Here is a 19,848-nt window from a genome sequence, read left to right as displayed (position 1 = left end):
AAGCACCAGTTCCATTGGTTGCAAAACAAGCCCAGAGCATGATACTACCACCACCATGTTTGACGGCAGGCATGGTGTTCCTGGGATTAAAGGCCTCACTTTTTCTCCTCCAAACATATCGCTGGGTATTGTGGCCTAACAGCTAAATTTTTGTTTCATCTTATCTGACATCACATGGACTAAGATAAGACCTTCTGGGGGAAAGTTCTGTGGTCAGATGAAACAAAAGTATTGTTGATGGATTTTGAAAGTATTTTTAAAATGATTTAGAGGCAAAATTGATTGCTCCCATTAGCTGCATTGCTAGCCACCGAGAACGAGCGTCATAAAAACAATACGACAAAGACCAGATTGTATTGTAAATCTAAATGATCCTTTTCCAGCTTTTATAGAGACTAATCATAGTTTTACATGCAGAAAACAATGTTAAATACATACACATAACCATTGAAATGGATAAAAGAACAGATAAAATCACTTTTACCTTTATTGAAGACTTTTTTGTTAAAGATGTTAATGAGCGGAAGAGGAGGAATTGAGGGGAAAGTCACACAGACGCCATTTTTTTTTACTCTACTGAGTTCTTTCTTGAATCCAGGGTGACAAAATGTGCTGAAAGTTGCAACTTTGTCTGACCTTTTGGTGGCTAATTTTGCAGCTGTACTGTAGAAGCTAATAAAAAAGTAGGTAAACAGGTAAAAGAAGGTAGAAAGTAGGTTAAATCTAGGTGAAATACAAGTAAACCTATAAACAAGGTAAACAAAATATCGGTAGGTAAAAGTAGGTAAAAAAAAAGTAGGTAAACAGTTTTAAAAAAAAAGGTACAAAAGCAAGTAAACGTGTAAAGAGTACCATAGGTAAACAGGTAAAATAAAGTTAAAATAAAAAAGTAGGTAAACATTGATAAAAGAAGGTTAAAAAAAAGTAGGTAAACCACGGAAAGAAGGTTAAAAATTAGGTAAACATAGGTAAAAGACCAAAGTGTAGAAACAAGTTGGTAAACATAGGTAAAAGAACAGATAACATCACTTTTACCTTTATTGAAGACTTTTTGATTAAAGATGTTAATGAGCGGAAGAGGAGGAATTGAGGGCAAAGTCACAAAGACGGCGTTTTTATTTACTTTACTGAGTTTTTTCTTGAATCCGGGGTGACAAAATGTGCTAAAAGTTGCAACTTTCTTTGGCCTTATGGTGGCTAATTTTGCAGCTGTACTGTAGAAGCTAATAAAAAGGTAGGTAAACATAGGTAAAAGAAGGTAGACATTAGGTAAAACATAGGTAAAATGCAAGTAAACCTATAAATAAGGTAAACAAATTAGGTAAACATAGGTTAAAGAAGTTAAACTAGTAGGTAAACAGTTTAAAAAAAAAGGTACAAAAGCAAGTAAACGTGTAAAAACTACCAAAGCTAAACAGGTAAAATAAAGTTAAAAAAAAAAAAAAAGTAGATAAGAAAAGGTTAAAAAAAAGTAGGTAAACTACAAAAAGAAGGTTAAAAATTAAGTAAACATAGGTAAAAGAACAGATAACATCACTTTTACCTTTATTGTAGACTTTTTGGTTAAAGATGTTAATGAGCGGAAGAGGAGGAATTGAGGGGAAAGTCACACTGATGACATTTTTTTTTAACTTTACTGAGTTCTTTCTTCAGCACTGCACATCATGATGGTGGCTACAGTTTTGATGTTAAAGGTCTAAAATAATTATGTAGAACGTCCGGCGGGCCGGATTGAAAATCCTAATGGGCCGCATGTGGCCCGCGGGCCATATTTTGCTCAGATCTGGTATAGAGTATGTACATGTGTCCAAGAAGTATATGCAACACTACAAAACTGTTTAAGGGTCCACTCTATTTAAAACTCTGCTGAACATTATGAGTCATCATTTCTGGTTGTTTGTTGCTCAGCAGCTACATACTTAAATTCAGAGCTTTTTTTTTTTTTTTGAAGCAAAGCAGGAAGTCATTGAGTTGTATGTGCTGACAGCAATGTGTGTTGATTTGCAGGGCTTCTTTGTTTCGGTCTTCTATTGCTTCCTAAACGGAGAGGTGAGTCTTACACAGAGGTGTCAACAGTCTTTGACTGAGGGGCTGCATCCGGCTAAAAAAATGTGTCCGGGGGCCGAAAGCCGACTGCATGCAAAGTAACCACATATATGTATATATATATATATATATATATATATATATATATATATATATATATATATATATATATATATATATATATATATATACATTTAAAGTACAGGCCAAAAGTTTGGACGGACCTTCTCATTCAATGCATTTTCTTTATTTTCATGACTATTTACATTGTAGATTGTCACTAAAGGCATCAGAACTATGATTGAACCCACGTGGACTTATGTACTTAACAAAAAAAGGTGAAATAACTGAAAACATGTTTTATATTCTAGTTTCTTCAAAATAGCCACCCTTTGCTCTGATTACTTTGTCGCACACTCTTGGCATTCTCTCGATGGGCTTCAAGAGGTAGCCACCTGACAGGGTTTTCACTTCACATAGTTGTGATGCCTTCAGTGACAATCTACAATGTAAATAGTCATGAAAATAAGGAAAACACATTGAATGACATATATTAATGTTGTTCCCCAAGGGGAAACTGGGTAACACAGGGCACACTGACAAAGCTTAACCTATATATACTATAACAATCTACAAGGTTAATATAGTCGGCTTCTCTTTCTTTCCCTCCATTTATCTGCTTTCTTTTGTATTTCTAGTTATCATTACATATATGTTTTGTTGCATTTGAACAAATGTATTGTTGATAATATAGGTAATTATTGTTATTATTCATAATCAATAGTGCTATTTCTATTGGTATTTGTAATGCTCCATTTGTAGTGTAATAATGTTCATTGTCATTTCTGTATTATTATTTATTTCACTAACTGCTTCTTTGCTATCACTTTTACCATCATATTTGTACATATCCTATTTGCTGATGTTGTTTTTGTTATTGTTATTGTTGTGTTTGCTGTTGTTGTTGTTGTGTCTCTGTCTTATTCCCCTCTTGTCCCCGCAATTTCCCCCTCTGTCTTCCTATTTTTCTCTTTCTATCCCCTCCTGCTCCGGCCCGGCTGCACCAAATAATAATATAAATCCATTTAATAAAGTCAAATACAAATAAGGCAACACGAGAAGTATCCCACAATTCTCTTTTGTAAAGTAAATCTGAACAGCCGATATGGGCATCTACATCAACAATATGATTTGCTTGGGTAGCTGGACAGGACGAAAAAATTAAATAAAAAAATGAAAAATAAAGAAAACGCATTGAAATGAGAAGGTGTGTCCAAACTTTTGGCCTGTACTGTGTGTGTATATATATATATATATATATATATATATATATATATATATATATATATATATATATATATATATTTATTATTATTATTATTTTATTTTTATTTTTTTAAGTTTGTGTATTCTCCTGTGTTTAGTGCTTTAGTTCCTGTCCCATGCTTTCATTTTGGTGACGCTTTCTGTTTTGTTGGTGCTTATCCTTACCTGCTTCACACCTGTCTCCTGGGCACTTTTCCCCCGCATCTGTTTTCTGTTGGTAATTAAAACTATTTAAGTTGAGCTTCAAACACCATTCTTTGTCAGGACATTGTTGAGCATATTTCTTTCCATGCTGAGGTCAAGTACGTATGTACTTTGTGGACGCCGTCTGCTCCATATTCTTCGTGAGTTTTTTGCTGATGTCCAGCATTAATTTTTGTTTTCTTTATAGTCTGTCAAGTTTAGTCTTTGTTCCGTGCATAGAGTAAAGTTGAGGAATGCTCATCAAACACTTATTTGGAACATCCCACAGGTGAACAACCTAATTGGGAACAGGTGGGTGCCATGATTGGTTATAAAAGCAGCTTCCATGAAACGCTCAGTCATTCACAAACAAGGATGGGGCGAGGGTCACCATTTTGTGAATAAATGTGTGAGCAAATTGTTGAACAGTTTAGGAACAATGTTTCTCAACAAGCTATTGAAAGGAATTTAGGGATTTCACCATCTACGGTCCGTAATATCATCAAAAGGTTCAGAGAATCTGGAGAAATCACTGCACGTAAGCGGCAAGGCCGAAAACCAACATTGAATGCCCGTGACCTTCGATCCCTCAGGCGGTACTGCATCAAAAACCGACACCAGTGTGTAAAGGATATCACCACATGGGCTCAGGAACACTTCAGAAAACCACTGTCAGTAACTAAAGTTTGTCGCTACATCTGTAAGTACAAGTTTAACACTCTAAGTGAAAGCCTATTATCGACAACACCCAGAAACGCCGCCGGCTTTGCTGGGCCCGAGCTCCTCTAAGATGGACTCATGCAAAGTGGAAAAGTGTTCTGTGGTCTGACGCGTCCACATTTAAAATCGTTTTTGGAAACTGTGGACGTCGTGTCCTCCGGACCAAAGAGGAAAATAACCATCCGGACTGTTATAAGCGCAAAGTTCAAAAGCCAGCATCTGTGATGGTATGAGGGTGTGTTAGTGCCCAAGGTATGGGTAACTTACACATCTGTAAAGGCACCATTAATGCTGATAGGTACATACAGATTTTGGAGCAACATATGTTGCCAACCAAGCAACGTTATTATGGACGCCCCTGCTTATTTCAACAAGACAATGCCAAGCCACATTCTGCACGTGTTACATACAAAAGCGTGGCTTCGTAGTAAAAGAGTGCGGGTACTAGACTGGCCTGCCTGTAGTCCAGACCTGTCTCCCATTGAAAATGTGTGGCGCAATATGAAGCCTGAAATACCACAACAGAGACGCCGCCCGGACTGTTGAACAAATTAAGCTGTACATCAAGCAAGAATGGGAAAGAATTCCACCTGAAAAACTTCAAAAATTGGTCTCCTCAGTTCCCAAACGTTTACTGAGTGTTGTTAAAAGGAAAGGCCATGTAACACAGTGATAAAAATGCCCCTGTGCCAACTTTTTTGCAATGTGTTGCTGCCATGAAATTCTAAGTTAATGATTATTTGCAAAAAAAAATAAGTTTCTCAGTTCGAACATTAAATATCTTGTCTTTGCAGTCTATTCAATTAAATATAAGTTGAAAAGGGTTTGCAAATCATTGTATTCTGTTTTTATTTACCGTTTACACAACGTGCCAACTTCACTGGTTTTGGGTTTTGTGGATAGATTTTACAGTAAGTGTGTGAAAAGAACTTGAAAACAGACGCTTGTTCATGTGTTGTCAGGTCCGCTCTGCAGTGAGGAAGAGGTGGCACCGCTGGCAGGACAATCACGCCCTGAGGGTGCGAGTGGCCCGAGCCATGTCCATCCCCACTTCGCCCACAAGAGTCAGCTTCCACAGCATCAAGCAGACCACAGCTGTGTGACACAGGGGAACAGGCATGCACACACACACACACACACACACACGCACACACAACGACTGAAGGATTAGACTTAATCTTTCTTCTGCACAACAACGGAAGTCTGATAGCCACTAATCCGCTAACGAGACGGCCGTGTGGCTACAGGTGAGAGGACTTTTCTTGCTGCCCGATGAGAACAATAACGCTGCAGATCGATGCAAAACATAAGCAGGATTCTGCATCATTAATGCATGTCAAAGCTGGGAAACTCAATGGTCTGATACATCAGTTAAATCAAGAACTTGCAGAATGTAACAAAAAGGCTAAGGAAAGAGAAAAGGTGTTAAAACAATTATAGCCAGAAGCCATTTCTTTTCTGCCTTTTCTTTTTGTCTTGTGAAAGTAGAGCAAAGGATTAAGTTGGCGTGTTGGGAACAATATTCATGGTCACTCAGACTTTTTCCTCTAATTAAAGCATCTTAACTGTACGACGGAGAGTTTGGTCTGTGAATAATTTTATGTTTTATTGTTATTAATAAAATAAAATAGTCATGAAGTTTATGTTACGGGGAAAATAAGAATCAAGTCGTACTATTACGATAAACGTGTGGTAATTTCACAAGAATAATGTAAAGTATGTGTAGCGATGATGAAAAGAAAACATGCAGTGATATTACAAGAACCATGTTGTCATGTTACTAGGGTTGCAAAATTCTGGGAATATTAAAAATTGGGAACTTTCCATGGGAATTAACGGGAATATATGGGAATTAATGGGAATAAACATTGAATGCAACATGCTACATCTTGGAGCATGATTATTAGCTAAAACAACCTGAAAAAATACAATCATGTGTGCTTACGGACTGTATCCCTGCAGACTGTATTGATCTATATTGATATATAATGTAGGAACCAGAAATATTAATAAGAGAAAGAAACAACCCTTTTGCGCGAATGAGTGTGAATGGGATTGGAGGGAGGTTGTTTGGGTTGGTGCACTAATTGTAAGTGTATCTTGTGTTTTTTATGTTGATTTAATTAAAAAAATATAAATATATATATATATATATATATATATATATATATATATATATATATATATATATATATATATATATATATATATATTCTTTTTTTTAATTTCTTGTGCGGCCCGGTACCAATCGATCCACGGACCGGTACCGGTGGTTGGGGACCACTGTGCTAGATCATAAATACTGCCTCTCACCTATCGATGTGAAATGGGTCTTAATTTGTCCTTTTTATTGTCTTAAAAAGTCGTACATTTGACTCATTGAAACCTGCAGAGACACTGTGCAATGTTACAAGAATAATTATGAGAAAATGTTAATGTTTGGAGAATAAAGTTGTAATATTGCAAGAAGATGGTGTATTGTTACAGTAATAAAGTGGTAATATTAAAAGAAAAATATCGCAATGTTACAAAAAAAAGTCGTAATAGTGCGAAAAAGAAGTAAAATGTAATGTTACAAGATTAAAGTTGTTGTTAAAGTTTATTTTGAAAATGCAAACACAGTATCCATCTATGAGGGGTCGTTAGGGACATTATTCAGAATTACCTCTTATACACACTACTAAAATTGCTTTCACATAAACAACTGAAATGTTTTCTCTCACACACAATACTGAAACACTCTCATACATAGTGTGTATAAGAGTGTTTCCGTATAGTGTGTGAGAGTTTTTCAGTAGTGTGTAAAGAGAGTGTTTCAGTAGTGTGTGTGAGAGGAAAACATTTCAGTTGTTTATGTGAGAGCATTTCAGTAGTGTGTATAAGAGGTACTTCTGAATAATGTCCCTAATATCCATCCATCCATTTTGATACACATAATTGATATTTCTATTTCTCATTAAAACATGTCTGAAAAGGAGTAGGCAGAAGCACAGCTCATGTAGCCTATCATTTTCCATATCATAGCAATTACTAACATGTTTGTTTACTTACTGTTCTCAATTCGTTCATAATTTAAATCAGTCAATGAAAAATACAACATTTCTTATAAAAGCAATAGTTTAGTAAGTTGTGATTCACATAATGAGGTGACTGAGATCATCTCATTTTCAACAAGGTTCAAAATGTTTAGTACAATTCTTCTTTGTTCTTTGTAAACACCTTGCCTTTGGACAGTTTCTTAAACTGGATTATATTAGTACTTTGTTTGACTTAATCCAGCCCATGATTTAATTCCACATTCTGGTATAATAAAGTTTTAAGTGGAAAGTGAAAATATCACGAGAAAAATGTTATGTTTTGAGAATAAAGTAGTAAAAATGCAAGAAAAAATATTGAAATATTATGAGAAAAAGGTCGTAACGGTTTGAGAAAAATGTGGAAACCCTGAAAGTAAAAACATTATTGCAATGAGAGTAAGGTGGTAATGTTGCAAGAAAAATGCAGTGATGTTGCGAGCGTACAGTGGTAAAACTACGAGAAAACATTTGCATTTGGAAGATAATGTTATAAGATATCGCAATATTATGGGAATATGATCGTAATAGTACTGGTAATCTTAAAATACAAAAGTAGTATTCCTATGAGAATAAACTCATAGATGTACAAGAAAAATATGGTAATCCTACAGTAATGTTGTAAGAATATAGTGCAATTTGTTAATATTAGTAGAAAAATGTATTGTTACCTGCTCAGTGGCCTTGTGGTTAGAGTGTCCACCCTGAGATCGGTAGGTCGTGAGTTCAAACCCCGGCCGAGTCATACCAAACACTATAAAAATGGGACCCATTACTTCCCTGGTAACCACTCAGCATCAAGGGTTGGAATTGGGGGTTGAATCACCAAAAATGATTCCCGAGCGCGGGCACCGCTGCTGCTCACTGCTCCCCTCACCTCCCAGGGGGTGGAACATGGGGATGGGTCAAATGCAGCGGCTAATTTCACCACACCTAGTGTGTGTGTGACTACCATTTGTACTTTAACTTTAAGTTAGGAGCATTAGGTGGTAATATTATGGATAATGCTATAATGTGACAAGAACAAGATCTTCCTGTTACGAAAACAATGTTGTGATAGCAGGTAAACAATATTGTAATTGTACGAGAAACAGAACATACAAGAAAACATATAATAGTGTTTGGAAAACATTTCGGAATGTTACGAGAAAAGACGTCGTAAAAAATACTGGGAAAATATGGTGGTAACGATATGAGAAAAATTGAGTAACGTTACAAGAATACATTGGTGATGTTAGGAGACAAACTGAATGTTACGCGAAAATAGTGGTAATATTATGAGGAAATGATTCAAACATACAGTGTACTCCAAAATATGATCAATTGTTTTGTGTATTTCCTTTGATTGCTGTTTACGTATATTGATGCTAAGCTAACCTTGTTTTGTCTTAGCAATCTTTCTACCATTTTCAATAAAAATTATGTATATATTTATTTACAATTCTTTTTAATACCAATAAATGACATCAACTGTGATGAAATGTTTGTATGTGTGTTATACTGTATACTCCAAATAATATACTATGTAAAACATGTATTTAAAGGGGAACATTATCACCAGACCTATGTAAGCGTCAATATATACCTTGATGTTGCAGAAAAAAGACCATATATTTTTTTAACCGATTTCCGAACTCTAAATGGGTGAATTTTGGTGAATTAAACGCCTTTCTAATATTTGCTCTCGGAACATCGGGAAGCAATCCGCCATTTTCTCAAACACTGAGTCAAATCAGCTCTGTTATTTTCCGTTTTTTCGACTGTTTTCTGTACCTTGGAGACATCATGCCTCGTCGGTGTGTTGTCGGAGGGTGTAACAACACGAACAGGGACGGATTCAAGTTGCACCAGTGGCCCAAAGATGCGAAAGTGGCAAGAAATTGGACGTTTGTTCCACACACTTTACCGACGAAAACTATGCTACGACAGAGATGGCAAGAATGTGTGGATATCCTGCGACACTCAAAGCAGATGCATTTCCAACGATAAAGTCAAAGAAATCTGCCGCCAGACCCCCATTGAATCTGCCGGAGTGTGTGAGCAATTCAGGGACAAAGGACCTCGTTAGCACGGCAAGCAATGGCGGCAGTTTGTTCCCGCAGACGAGCGAGCAAAACCCCCTGGATGTCTTGGCTCACACCGTCCCTTATGCCACCGAAGATGATCAAGAGAAGAATATCGACCCTAGCTTCCCTGGCCTGCTGACATGAGGGTATGTCTACAGAATATATTAATTGATGAAAATTGGGCTGTCTGCACTCTCAAAGTGCATGTTGTTGCCAAATGTATTTCATATGCTGTAAACCTAGTTCATAGTTGTTAGTTTCCTTTAATGCCAAACAAACACATACCAATCGTTGGTTAGAAGGCGATCGTCGAATTCGTCCTCGCTTTCTCCCGTGTCGCTGGCTGTCGTGTCGTTTTCGTCGGTTTCGCTTGCATACGGTTCAAACCGATATGGCTCAATAGCTTCAGTTTCTTCTTCAATTTCGTTTTCGCTACCTGCCTCCACACTACAACCATCCGTTTCAATACATTCGTAATCTGTTGAATCGCTTAAGCCGCGGAAATCCGAGTCTGAATCCGAGCTAATGTCGCTATAGCTTGGTGTTCTTTCCGCCGGGTGGAAATGGACGGGTGGTTAAAATCAGGCACTTTGAAGCTTTTTTTAGGGATATTGCGTGATGAGTAAAATTTTTAAAAAAACTTCGAAAAATATAATAAGCCACTGGGAACTGATTTTTAATGGTTTTAACAATTCTGAAATTGTGATAATGTTCCCCTTTAATACAAAGAGGGCATTGTGCATAGACACACACGGTGTTTTTATTAACATGTATTTATTCATCTATTTGTCTAGATTGTGTTATCTCCTCCTCTTGTTAGATGGTCTCTGAGATTAAAACTCTTACAGAATTTGCTAAACTCTTGCCTAAAGGCTGTTTAAAAGAATATGTTACCCCAAAAATCTTGGTGAAACTCTTGGTTTGGTTTGATTTCATTTTGTTGTCCCTCAAAAAACGACAACAAAAGTAGGTTTTTTTTAATGCTTTTTGTTGGCCCTGTGATGAGGTGGCGACTTGTCCAGGGTGTACTCCTCCTTCCGCCCGAATGCAGCTGAGATAGGCTCCAGCACCCCCGCCACCCCAAAAGGGACAAGCGGTAGAAAATGGATGGATGGATGTATAGTTTGTTTGCGTTTGTGATTCACTCGTGGGTTCAGTTCTGTTTCAGCACACCTGTTTTGTTGCTTTAGTTGCCATGACGGCAGATTACTCTCACCTGCCTCTGATTAATGTTCGGGACGCTCACCTGTTCCCGGGCACTAATCAGAGAGCTATTTAATCCATCCTCTGGCCTCACTCAGCTTGGTGGTTTTGTTTGCTCCCGTGCAACAAAGTTACGTTCTCGTTCACGCTCCTAGTCCCTGTTTTGACTTGCATCCTTTTGGCTAACCATTTCTGTTTTCATTGCCGCGCAGCATATTTTTGTCTGCAGTTAAGAATAAATAATTATTCTCACCTGCAAGCCGCTCCCTGACGTTCCTCTGCATCTTGGAAAGACGACCTCCAGCATCTCAATGCCGTGGTACCGTAACATTTTGGTTGTTAAAAACTCCCAAAATGTGGAGATAAATGCTTTTGTATATTTGCCACTTTTTTGATCAAATACGATGGTTCATCAATTATGAGCTTAATTGGTTCTGTGACAGAGGTCTTAAGTCAAAACATTTGAAATTAATTGAAATTAGTATAATTGGGGCTTGTCCCCCACTCTAAAAAATAAGAAAGAACATCACAATTTTAACACGTAATATGCCTTTTAAAAAGAAAAAATAACTTTTTAAATATGACACAACATACTGCAATTGAATGTATTACTAACAGATACAGTAGTTTTATGAAGTAATGTAATACAGTACTTGGAGAGTGGACTTTCACAGTATCTCCTTCCTGCTGCTTTGCCGTCAAACACACCATCAGCAGCTTCTCCATATTTTCATGGAATAATGTCCGCCGTTCAAATATAATTTCAACATTCTTGACTGGTGTTAGGTTCGTTCGGCTTCGGTTCGGCACAGACTGACAGCGATACGCTCGAATTGCTTCGCGAATTTAACTGCACGCTCTGTCTTTTTTGTTTTCATTTATTTATTTCGTTGAACTCAATGAATATCATCCACTTCTTTTTATCAGCACTGCCATTCACACTCACTTTCTTCCTTTTAATGGTTGGGAAAACAGAGTTATGTCCATTTCTATCCATAAGCTAATCGTAAAATGTGCTTATTAATTCTGTTTGTTGTCGTAAAGTCTGGGAACCCCTGCAACGTTTTATAGAAAGTACTCAGCTTTCTTAAAACCAGCCAGTGTAAATGTAGTCTGTCGCCATTTCTACATTGACGCATCAAATATAGTATACCGTAGTATTTACAATAAAACTTTGATTGTGATGAAGACATTAAATATGGTGAGCTAACCGCTAATAATTGATGATTTGTTTGCAACTTATTATAATAATATACCTGTATGGTAGGAAGGGATTTATTTGGCCCCATTCTTGGGTGGACCTCGTGTGAGAGTAAGGGAGCGGGGTTTATAATTTTGCAATGCAGTCTGCTGAAAATTATGGAAAGCACCACTTTACATAGCAACTGACGCTGTGGTCAAACCTGGAATTGCCACAAAACATGGACTACAGGGAGGAGGTGAAACATCTGGTTGACTGGTGCAGAGCATATTCTCACCACATTCTACAGAGGCTCTATAGAGATCCTACTGACCAACAGCATCTCTGTCTGGACTGGAGCCTGCAGTGCCTCAGACTGGAAGTCTCTGCAGAGAGTGGTGTAGACGGCGGAAAAGATCATCAGGACTCCTCTTCCTCCTATCCAGAAAATCGCAAAAAGCCGCTGCCTGACCAGGGCTCAGAAAATCTGTAGAGACTCCTCCCACCCCCACCAAGGACTGTTTTCACTGCTGGACTCTAGAAAGAGGTTCCGCAGCCTCTGTAGCAGAACCTCCAGGTTCTGTAACAGCTTCTTCCCTCAGGCCATCAGACTCTTGAACGCATTAAAATAATCCCCTCGCTGGAATATAAAGACAATATAACATACATCCATAAATGTGGATGCATATGCAAAAGTGCAATATATTTATCTGTACAGTAATCTATTTATTTGTATCTGCACCTTTATTGCTCTTTTATCCTGCACTACAAAGAGTTAATGCAACACCATTTAGTTCGTATCTGTACTGTAAAGTTCAAATTTGAATGACAGTAAAAGGAAGTCTAAGTCTAAAACACATTTTAAGATATTCTACAATTTACTGACATCTCGTGGCTAAACACGTTCCATGTGTCAGGTAAACCGTGACGAATGGGACCATATGAATGATATAACATGACGGAGGCAGCAGACATTAAAGGGTGAAGTGGAGCGGAAACAAGCTCAGTAAATGTTTTGTGGTGACAAATAATGCTTTTCATATTTGACAATTACTGTGAAAGACATGATTCCATTTGTCAGTAGTAGTACTGTAGTCACTGTAAAAGCTGTAGTTGTCCATTGTTTGCCTCCAGCTCCTTTGTGTCCTTATTAAAGCACATCATGAGAATTAGCTCCAATGGAAATAGACGTGTGTGTGTGTGTGTGTGTGTGTGTGTGTGTGTGTGTGTGTGTGTGTGTGTGTGTGTGTGTGTGTGTGTGTGTGTGTGTGTGTGTGTGTGTGTGTGTGTGTGCGCGCACGTGCAACAGTGATGCTTCACAATATACAGCAACACAATAAAAGGCAAGGTTGTGTATATATAATGTGTTTTTCCCCTCAAGGCACATCCTGCTTTTTCATCACAAGAAGGTACGTTCATGTCTAGTCGAGAATATGCATCTGATATGTAAATAAGCCTGACGAAGCCTGATCAGAGCAACATTTCTAGCTTTCCAGTTTTCAAGCTTAAAGATGATGTTCATCTTTTTTTTGACTTATAAATGTTACAATGTTGGATACTCACGTCAAATCATGAGGTTCATGCATTGTGGTGTCAGATTGCATACAGATATAGATGCCTCTGAAACACTTGTTTTGCAATATTTTTTTTTATTTTTTTTAAAGTGAGCCATTTGTGACATCACACAAAATATAGATTATTACATTAATTATCGTACTGCCCCACAAAAATCTGATTTTTTATTTTTTTTAATGATTTATACATTTTATTGTGGCTCAAGAAAATAGAGTAAAGCACCCCAGCAGTTTAAATTACACAACATTGAGTCGTAATTTAAACGTAGACATTTTCAGACAATATTTTTAATAATAATTGTATTAAGAAAAAAAATGAAACTGTGTTAAATCTCGTTATTATAAAAAAAAGTGTGTGTGTGTGTGTGTGTGTGTGTATGTATATACTGTATATATATATATATATACAGGCCCGGCCCTAACCAATGTGGCGCCCTAGGCAAGATTTTAGGTGGCGCCCCCCCACATCGGCAGTGAAGTGTATATACTCACAAGAAACCGAATAGCTTTGTCTTTGACCTTTTTTTTTACTTACAACTATACCTAATATATAAAGGGGTGGAAAAGCGACTATTACCTGCAGGGCAAACATTAGCTAACCAGAAGGCAATAACAATGTAAACAAAAAACACCTGCTTAAAAGATCTAATACAAATGTCCCTGAGGAATGTAAGGTGGGAGTACTGTAATTACCTAACATTACATTATTATTTTCCATAACAATGTAGCCCCTCCACAATATTAACCCAACGTTAAAACAGAACTAGCTATTTATTGATTAGCAATTGCCGAATCATGTAACATTAGCTTAATGCTAAAAAGCCAGGTTACTATCACATTCTGTAACAGACAAATAATTTCATGTAGGCTAACGTTACCTACCTGCTACCTCTGTCTTTTCTCGTTTCTCCTCCTCTTCTTTTCTCTTTTTTCTTCCCTGGGCACCTGACACTTTTGGCCGTTTTGACATCTTGTGTTGATTTTTTGATGTGGTGACGTCCAAAAAGAGTCATGATACGGGAAGGGAGGGGGCGCACCGTGCGGGGAGAGGGGGGGGCGTATGTTGTTACAAATAATATTTCTATTAAATAGGCTTTACTTTGCATTTTAATTAACGTGGGATTATTTTTTGTATTTAGAAATAATAGTACCACCTTTTTTTTTTTCTCCAACATTTGTGGCACTGGCGTGGCGCCCCCTGATGGACGGTGCCCTTAGCATTTGCCTATACGGCCTATGCCACGGGCCGGCCCTGTATATATATATTTATATATATATATATATATATATATATTAGGGGTGTAACAGTACACAAAAATTTCGGTTCGGTACGTACCTCGGTTTAGAGGTCACAGTTCGGTTCATTTTCGGTACAGTAAGAAAACAACAAAATATACATTTTGTGGTTATTTATTTACCAAATTTGTAAACAATGGCTTTATCCTTTTAACATTGGGAACACTATAAAAACTCTGCCCACGTTAATCAACATTAAACTGCCTCAAGTTGTTGCTCAGATTAAATAAAATGACAAAACTTTTGTTCTACATATAAAAAGTGCAACATTAAACAGTTCCAAGTCAACTCATCATGCTTAATTTATTACAGCATTTGGGAAGCCTGCAGTTGATTGTTATCATGTAAATGTTATATTTTTATCAACATGTGATAACAGGGACCCTGCCATTCAAAACTAGGCTGCTACATTACTAATGATTAATGTAACTATAGCTGAAAAAATAGTAAAATAGCAATAGGAGAGACTATTAATCCCTGAAAACCATGGAGTTCATGTAGGCTTGATGATGCAGTTACATTATTATATCAACTATCAGAGACAGAAACTCTTCATTTAACATGAAGTGGCGTAAAACACTGAAAGTGATTGTTCCTATAACCCCTTTGTTTCAAATGTTTGTTCCACTTGTGGCACGGGCATCTTGTCTGACTCACACCATATACACAGCCTTCCTTGTCACGAATTCTTCCTTTTCCCGCTATCCATCCACTAATTCAAACTGATCCAGCAGCGCAATTGAAGATTGTTTTATTTACAAAAATCAAGGAACAGAATACTCGGGAAACAAAATAAATGTTAGCCTATATAAAGCTGAGGTCTACAGACAGGTGCGGTCAAAGACGGTATGCTGGTGCCCGACTGCCAATCACGCGCCCAGCACGCTCCTGCCCCTTATAGGCTTGCGTGGGAACTTTTCACCACCTGCAAAGGGTGCACACTGACATACACACATCAATCACTCAAAATAATAAAATAAACATAGATTCAAGTATGGCTCTCTATTTGGCTCCTACACACCGGCCCCTGATTGATCTTTACAGACTCAATCACATACATTAATTTAATGAAAAAAGGAGCCTATTCCATAATAAACAAACAAAAGGCAAAGCCTTGAGAGAAAATAAAGTATATACATTACGCCCCTTGTGCGTGTCTTGTGGTCTGGTCTCCATGACTGACGAGTCAGCTCTCAGCCTCCAGGATGCGGCACAGCTTGGTGATAGGCCTTTCGATGACTGAAGTCTTTGTTTGGAGCTTGACTGACCGGACCAGGCCTCCTCCATCTGGCCGAGTCTCCAGTACTCTGCCCAATGGCCAGGAGCCCCGTGGGGCTGTGGGGTCGACCACCAGGACCACATCTCCTGGCTGCAGGTTGTTCCTCACTTGGGTCCATTTCTGTCTTTCCTGCAGAAGCGCCAGGTACTCCCTTGTCCATCTGTGCCAGAAAAGGTCAGCCATATACTGGACCTGTTTCCAGCGGCGCCTGGCGTAGAGATCCTTTTTCTCGAAGGTGCCAGGGGGAATGATGGGTTGAGTTTTTAGAAGGAGAATGTGGTTTGGGGTCAACGGCTCTAAGTCCTGTGGATCTGGGGAGACTGTGGAGAGGGGACGACTGTTGAGGATTGCCTCTGCCTCGCAAAAGATGGTGTGCAGGCCCTCATCATCAATGACTTGTTGGTGGAGAGTAGAGTTGAGTACCTGTCTGACAGACCTGATGAGCCTCTCCCAGACTCCACCGTAGTGGGAGGCTGCGGGTGGATTAAATGTCCACTGAATTCCCTGAGAGAGAAGAGAGCCTTGGATTTTTCTGTCATCTAGTGAACTCAGGGCCAGTTCGTCCATGTACTCCGTCTCCTCCATGGCATTACAGCAGTTCCTGAGGAACATGGCGTACTCCTGCAAAGATTTGGAATCCTCTGCCCTGATTTGAGGCCAGGTCTGGACCTTATCGAGATAAGCACAGGCAATTTTAAAGTCATGACCAAAGTTCTCTTTTAACAACCTTTTGGCTTTCTGGTAGCCTCTATCTGGTGACATATATTCACAACTTTTGACTAGCTTTTGAGCATGGCCTTTTGTGTACTGGATGAGAAACTGCAACCTGTCCCTGTCATTGTCAGTTTTACTTTCGACCATGTGTTCAAAGGAATGGATGAATGACTTGTACTCCAAGATTTGTCCATCAAAGAGGGGAACACTTCCTTGTGGGAGAGTGGACAGAAGCTGCTGTTTCACAAGAATCTTTGTCAGTTCATTTTGGGCTTCCAGAATTTTGATCAGCTGATTGTTCTGTGTTGAGCTGGGGATGGCTTGTTGAGGTTGGAACTGGAAACTGGCAGGCACAGCTTTGTGAACGGGGGCCTGCTGGGAATAGAGACCGGCAGGCTGACCTGGGGCCTGCAGAGTTAGAACTGGGACCTGCTGCAGTTGAGTTGGGGCCTGCTGAGGTTGGGGTTGGAGTTGGAGGCTTGCATGCTGAATTGGGGCCTGTTGAGGTTGGAAGCTGGCAGGTGGAACTTGGGGTATAGATGCATCGAACAGAGTAGTGGGGAACTGCATCTGAACTCCTTCCTTGGGCCTAACCACTGGGCCTCCCACAGGTGAATCACACCCTGATGGATCAAATGCTACCCCTGTAACCGCTGCTCTCTGATCTGCACCATGCACCACTAAACCTTCTACTTCCCTCAAGTAGTTAATTTTAGCATTAGCCGCCTCTATTTCTGTTTTCAACTCCAAAGCCTCTCTTTTTTTCCTGCACATTAACTCCTGTTCTTCAATACCATGCTTTTCCTGCAACCTTGCTGCCCTGGCTGTCAAAGCAGCCTTCTCCACCTCCACTCTAATCCGCAATGATGAAGAGGAATTATTGGATGACCGTCCTGAACTGGAGGACTTGACTGATGCCTCCCTGCTTGACACTATGCCTGGGTGACCAGTTAGTTCATCCCTATATAGGCTGTCCGCCGCTTCTAAATTGTCCTTAAAATGACCAGTTAATAAATCACTGTCTTTAAATATAGCAATGTCCTTAGGTGGAGGAGCACAGGTGTGGGTTGAGGGGTTTTCAAGATCTGATATCCATCGGGACACCTCAGCTTCAAAGGCATCTATAAGAGCAATTTTAGGCTGATACCATGTTTGGTCATCATCCCTTCGCTCGTCTGGCTCTAAACCTTCAGAATATGATCTGTGCAGAGATTTAAACTCCATTAGGAATTAATTAAACTTGCTCATATTTATTTTCACTTCTTTTAAAGCCTCTGCATCCACCATCAAATTGCGCACAATGTTCATTCGCCTTGTTATGTGTGACATTTTGCCTATTCTGGCGGCGCGCACACGAGAAGCCTCCTGCGCAATTGACGTCATTTCCTCTCCTTCGGCTGAATTATTAGCTGACATTTTCCTCTTTTAATCAACAAAAATCCTTCACTTGGTGCATCAAAAAAACATTTACACTTCCAAGCGAATATAAAAGGTTTCAATAACAGTCTTTATCCTTTTGGGGAATTAAATGTCCGTTCACGGGCCGTCGGGCGCGCGCGCGCGCAAGCCCGTCACCAAATGTTTGTAATGCAACCTTTAAAAATCATTACGCGGTGATCGCGGTCCCAAAAATAAACTTTTCTTGCATGATAATGTCCAGAAAAACTCACTTTATATTACTATAGAGTCCTTTTAACGAATGAGTTTGATGGTTTATCACAAACCTTAAATGAAAGAAGTCCTTTGTTCTTCTGCACCAAGCATGCGCTTTTGGCCTTGCTTCCTGTTTGGTGCGCAATCCTGTCGGCTGTACTTCCACAGCACGTCTTTGACAACTTGAAGTGGCGTAAAACACTGAAAGTGATTGTTCCTATAACCCCTTTGTTTCAAATGTTTGTTCCACTTGTGGCACGGGCATCTTGTCTGACTCACACCATATACACAGCCTTCCTTGTCACGAATTCTTCCTTTTCCCGCTATCCATCCACTAATTCAAACTGATCCAGCAGCGCAATTGAAGATTGTTTTATTTACAAAAATCAAGGAACAGAATACTCGGGAAACAAAATAAATGTTAGCCTATATAAAGCTGAGGTCTACAGACAGGTGAGGTCAAAGACGGTATGCTGGTGCCCGACTGCCAATCACGCGCCCAGCACGCTCCTGCCCCTTATAGGCTTGCGTGGGAACTTTTCACCACCTGCAAAGGGTGCACACTGACATACACACATCAATCACTCAAAATAATAAAATAAACATAGATTCAAGTATGGCTCTCTATTTGGCTCCTACATAACATAATGTCCTTTTTTACTGCTTCAACACAGAAAAAGGTAAAGTGAAATGACAGACAGACAGGGCTTTGCTGTCCGTAACACACACACACCGCAAAATGAGCTAACGTTACGCTAAAATCTAATTAGCCTTCACCTCAAGCCAGGACTGTGAGCGAGCTGAGCTGCCATTTACGTTTGTAGAAGGTCAACGGGCTCATAGTGATGTTACTAGTAGTTGACTGGGAGGTGTTTATTATAATTTGGGGAGAGTCCGCTGCCTGATGCTTACCTGCTAAACACCTATCTGCTCAGACGCTGGGGCTCTGACTCCATGCGCTCTGAAAACGCACTGCTGATTAGTTGTTACCGCTCTGAATACGCACTGCTGATTGGCTGTTACCGCTCTGTGTGTAAGATTGTGTGGGTGGGACAATGCTGGGTGCTGTGTACTGACAGACAGGCAGAACGGAGCGGAGCAGCTTGTCAAGACTTTAGCTTTACTCGTTCGGTACACCCCCGAACCGAACCGAAACCCCCGTACCGAAACGATTCAATACAAATACACGTACTGTTACACCCCTAATAAATATATATATATATGTATGTATGTATGTATATACATACATACACTGGCAGGCTGTGCGTTTCCCACCTAGGCCTTCAGTAATGTCCGACTTCAATGATTACTTCTCAAAATACCATGATTTATGTCACCACATGACCATTGCTGGGGCGGTAGAGCTCGGTTGGTAGAGTGGCCTTGCCAGCAACTTGAGGGTTCCAGGTTTGATCCCTGCTTCCACCATCCTAGTCACTGCTGTTGTGTCCTTGGACAAGACACTTTACCCACCTGCTCCCAGTGTCACCCACACTGGTTTAAATGTAACTTAGATATTGGGTTTCACTATGTA

The 19,848-nt window shown here is 39.3% G+C and overlaps 1 protein-coding gene across 1 annotated transcript in view; it reads left to right on the top strand.

Annotated features, from left to right (window-relative positions):
• The window catches only part of LOC133618692 (corticotropin-releasing factor receptor 2), a 123,243-nt gene extending 117,398 nt beyond the window's left edge, over positions 1-5,845 (top strand). The window contains exons 11-12 of the mRNA XM_061979278.2: positions 2,008-2,049; positions 5,238-5,845. Of these exons, the coding sequence (XP_061835262.1) occupies positions 2,008-2,049; positions 5,238-5,378 (183 nt within the window). The 3' untranslated portion in view covers positions 5,379-5,845. The remainder of the gene's footprint in view (positions 1-2,007; positions 2,050-5,237) is intronic.
• Positions 5,846-19,848: the final 14,003 nt, after the last annotated feature.

This window comes from Nerophis lumbriciformis, linkage group LG19 (genome assembly GCF_033978685.3).
Source record: "Nerophis lumbriciformis linkage group LG19, RoL_Nlum_v2.1, whole genome shotgun sequence".
NCBI classification, from domain to species: Eukaryota; Metazoa; Chordata; class Actinopteri; order Syngnathiformes; family Syngnathidae; genus Nerophis; species Nerophis lumbriciformis.
This window is presented reverse-complemented; position numbering and strand designations above follow the sequence as displayed.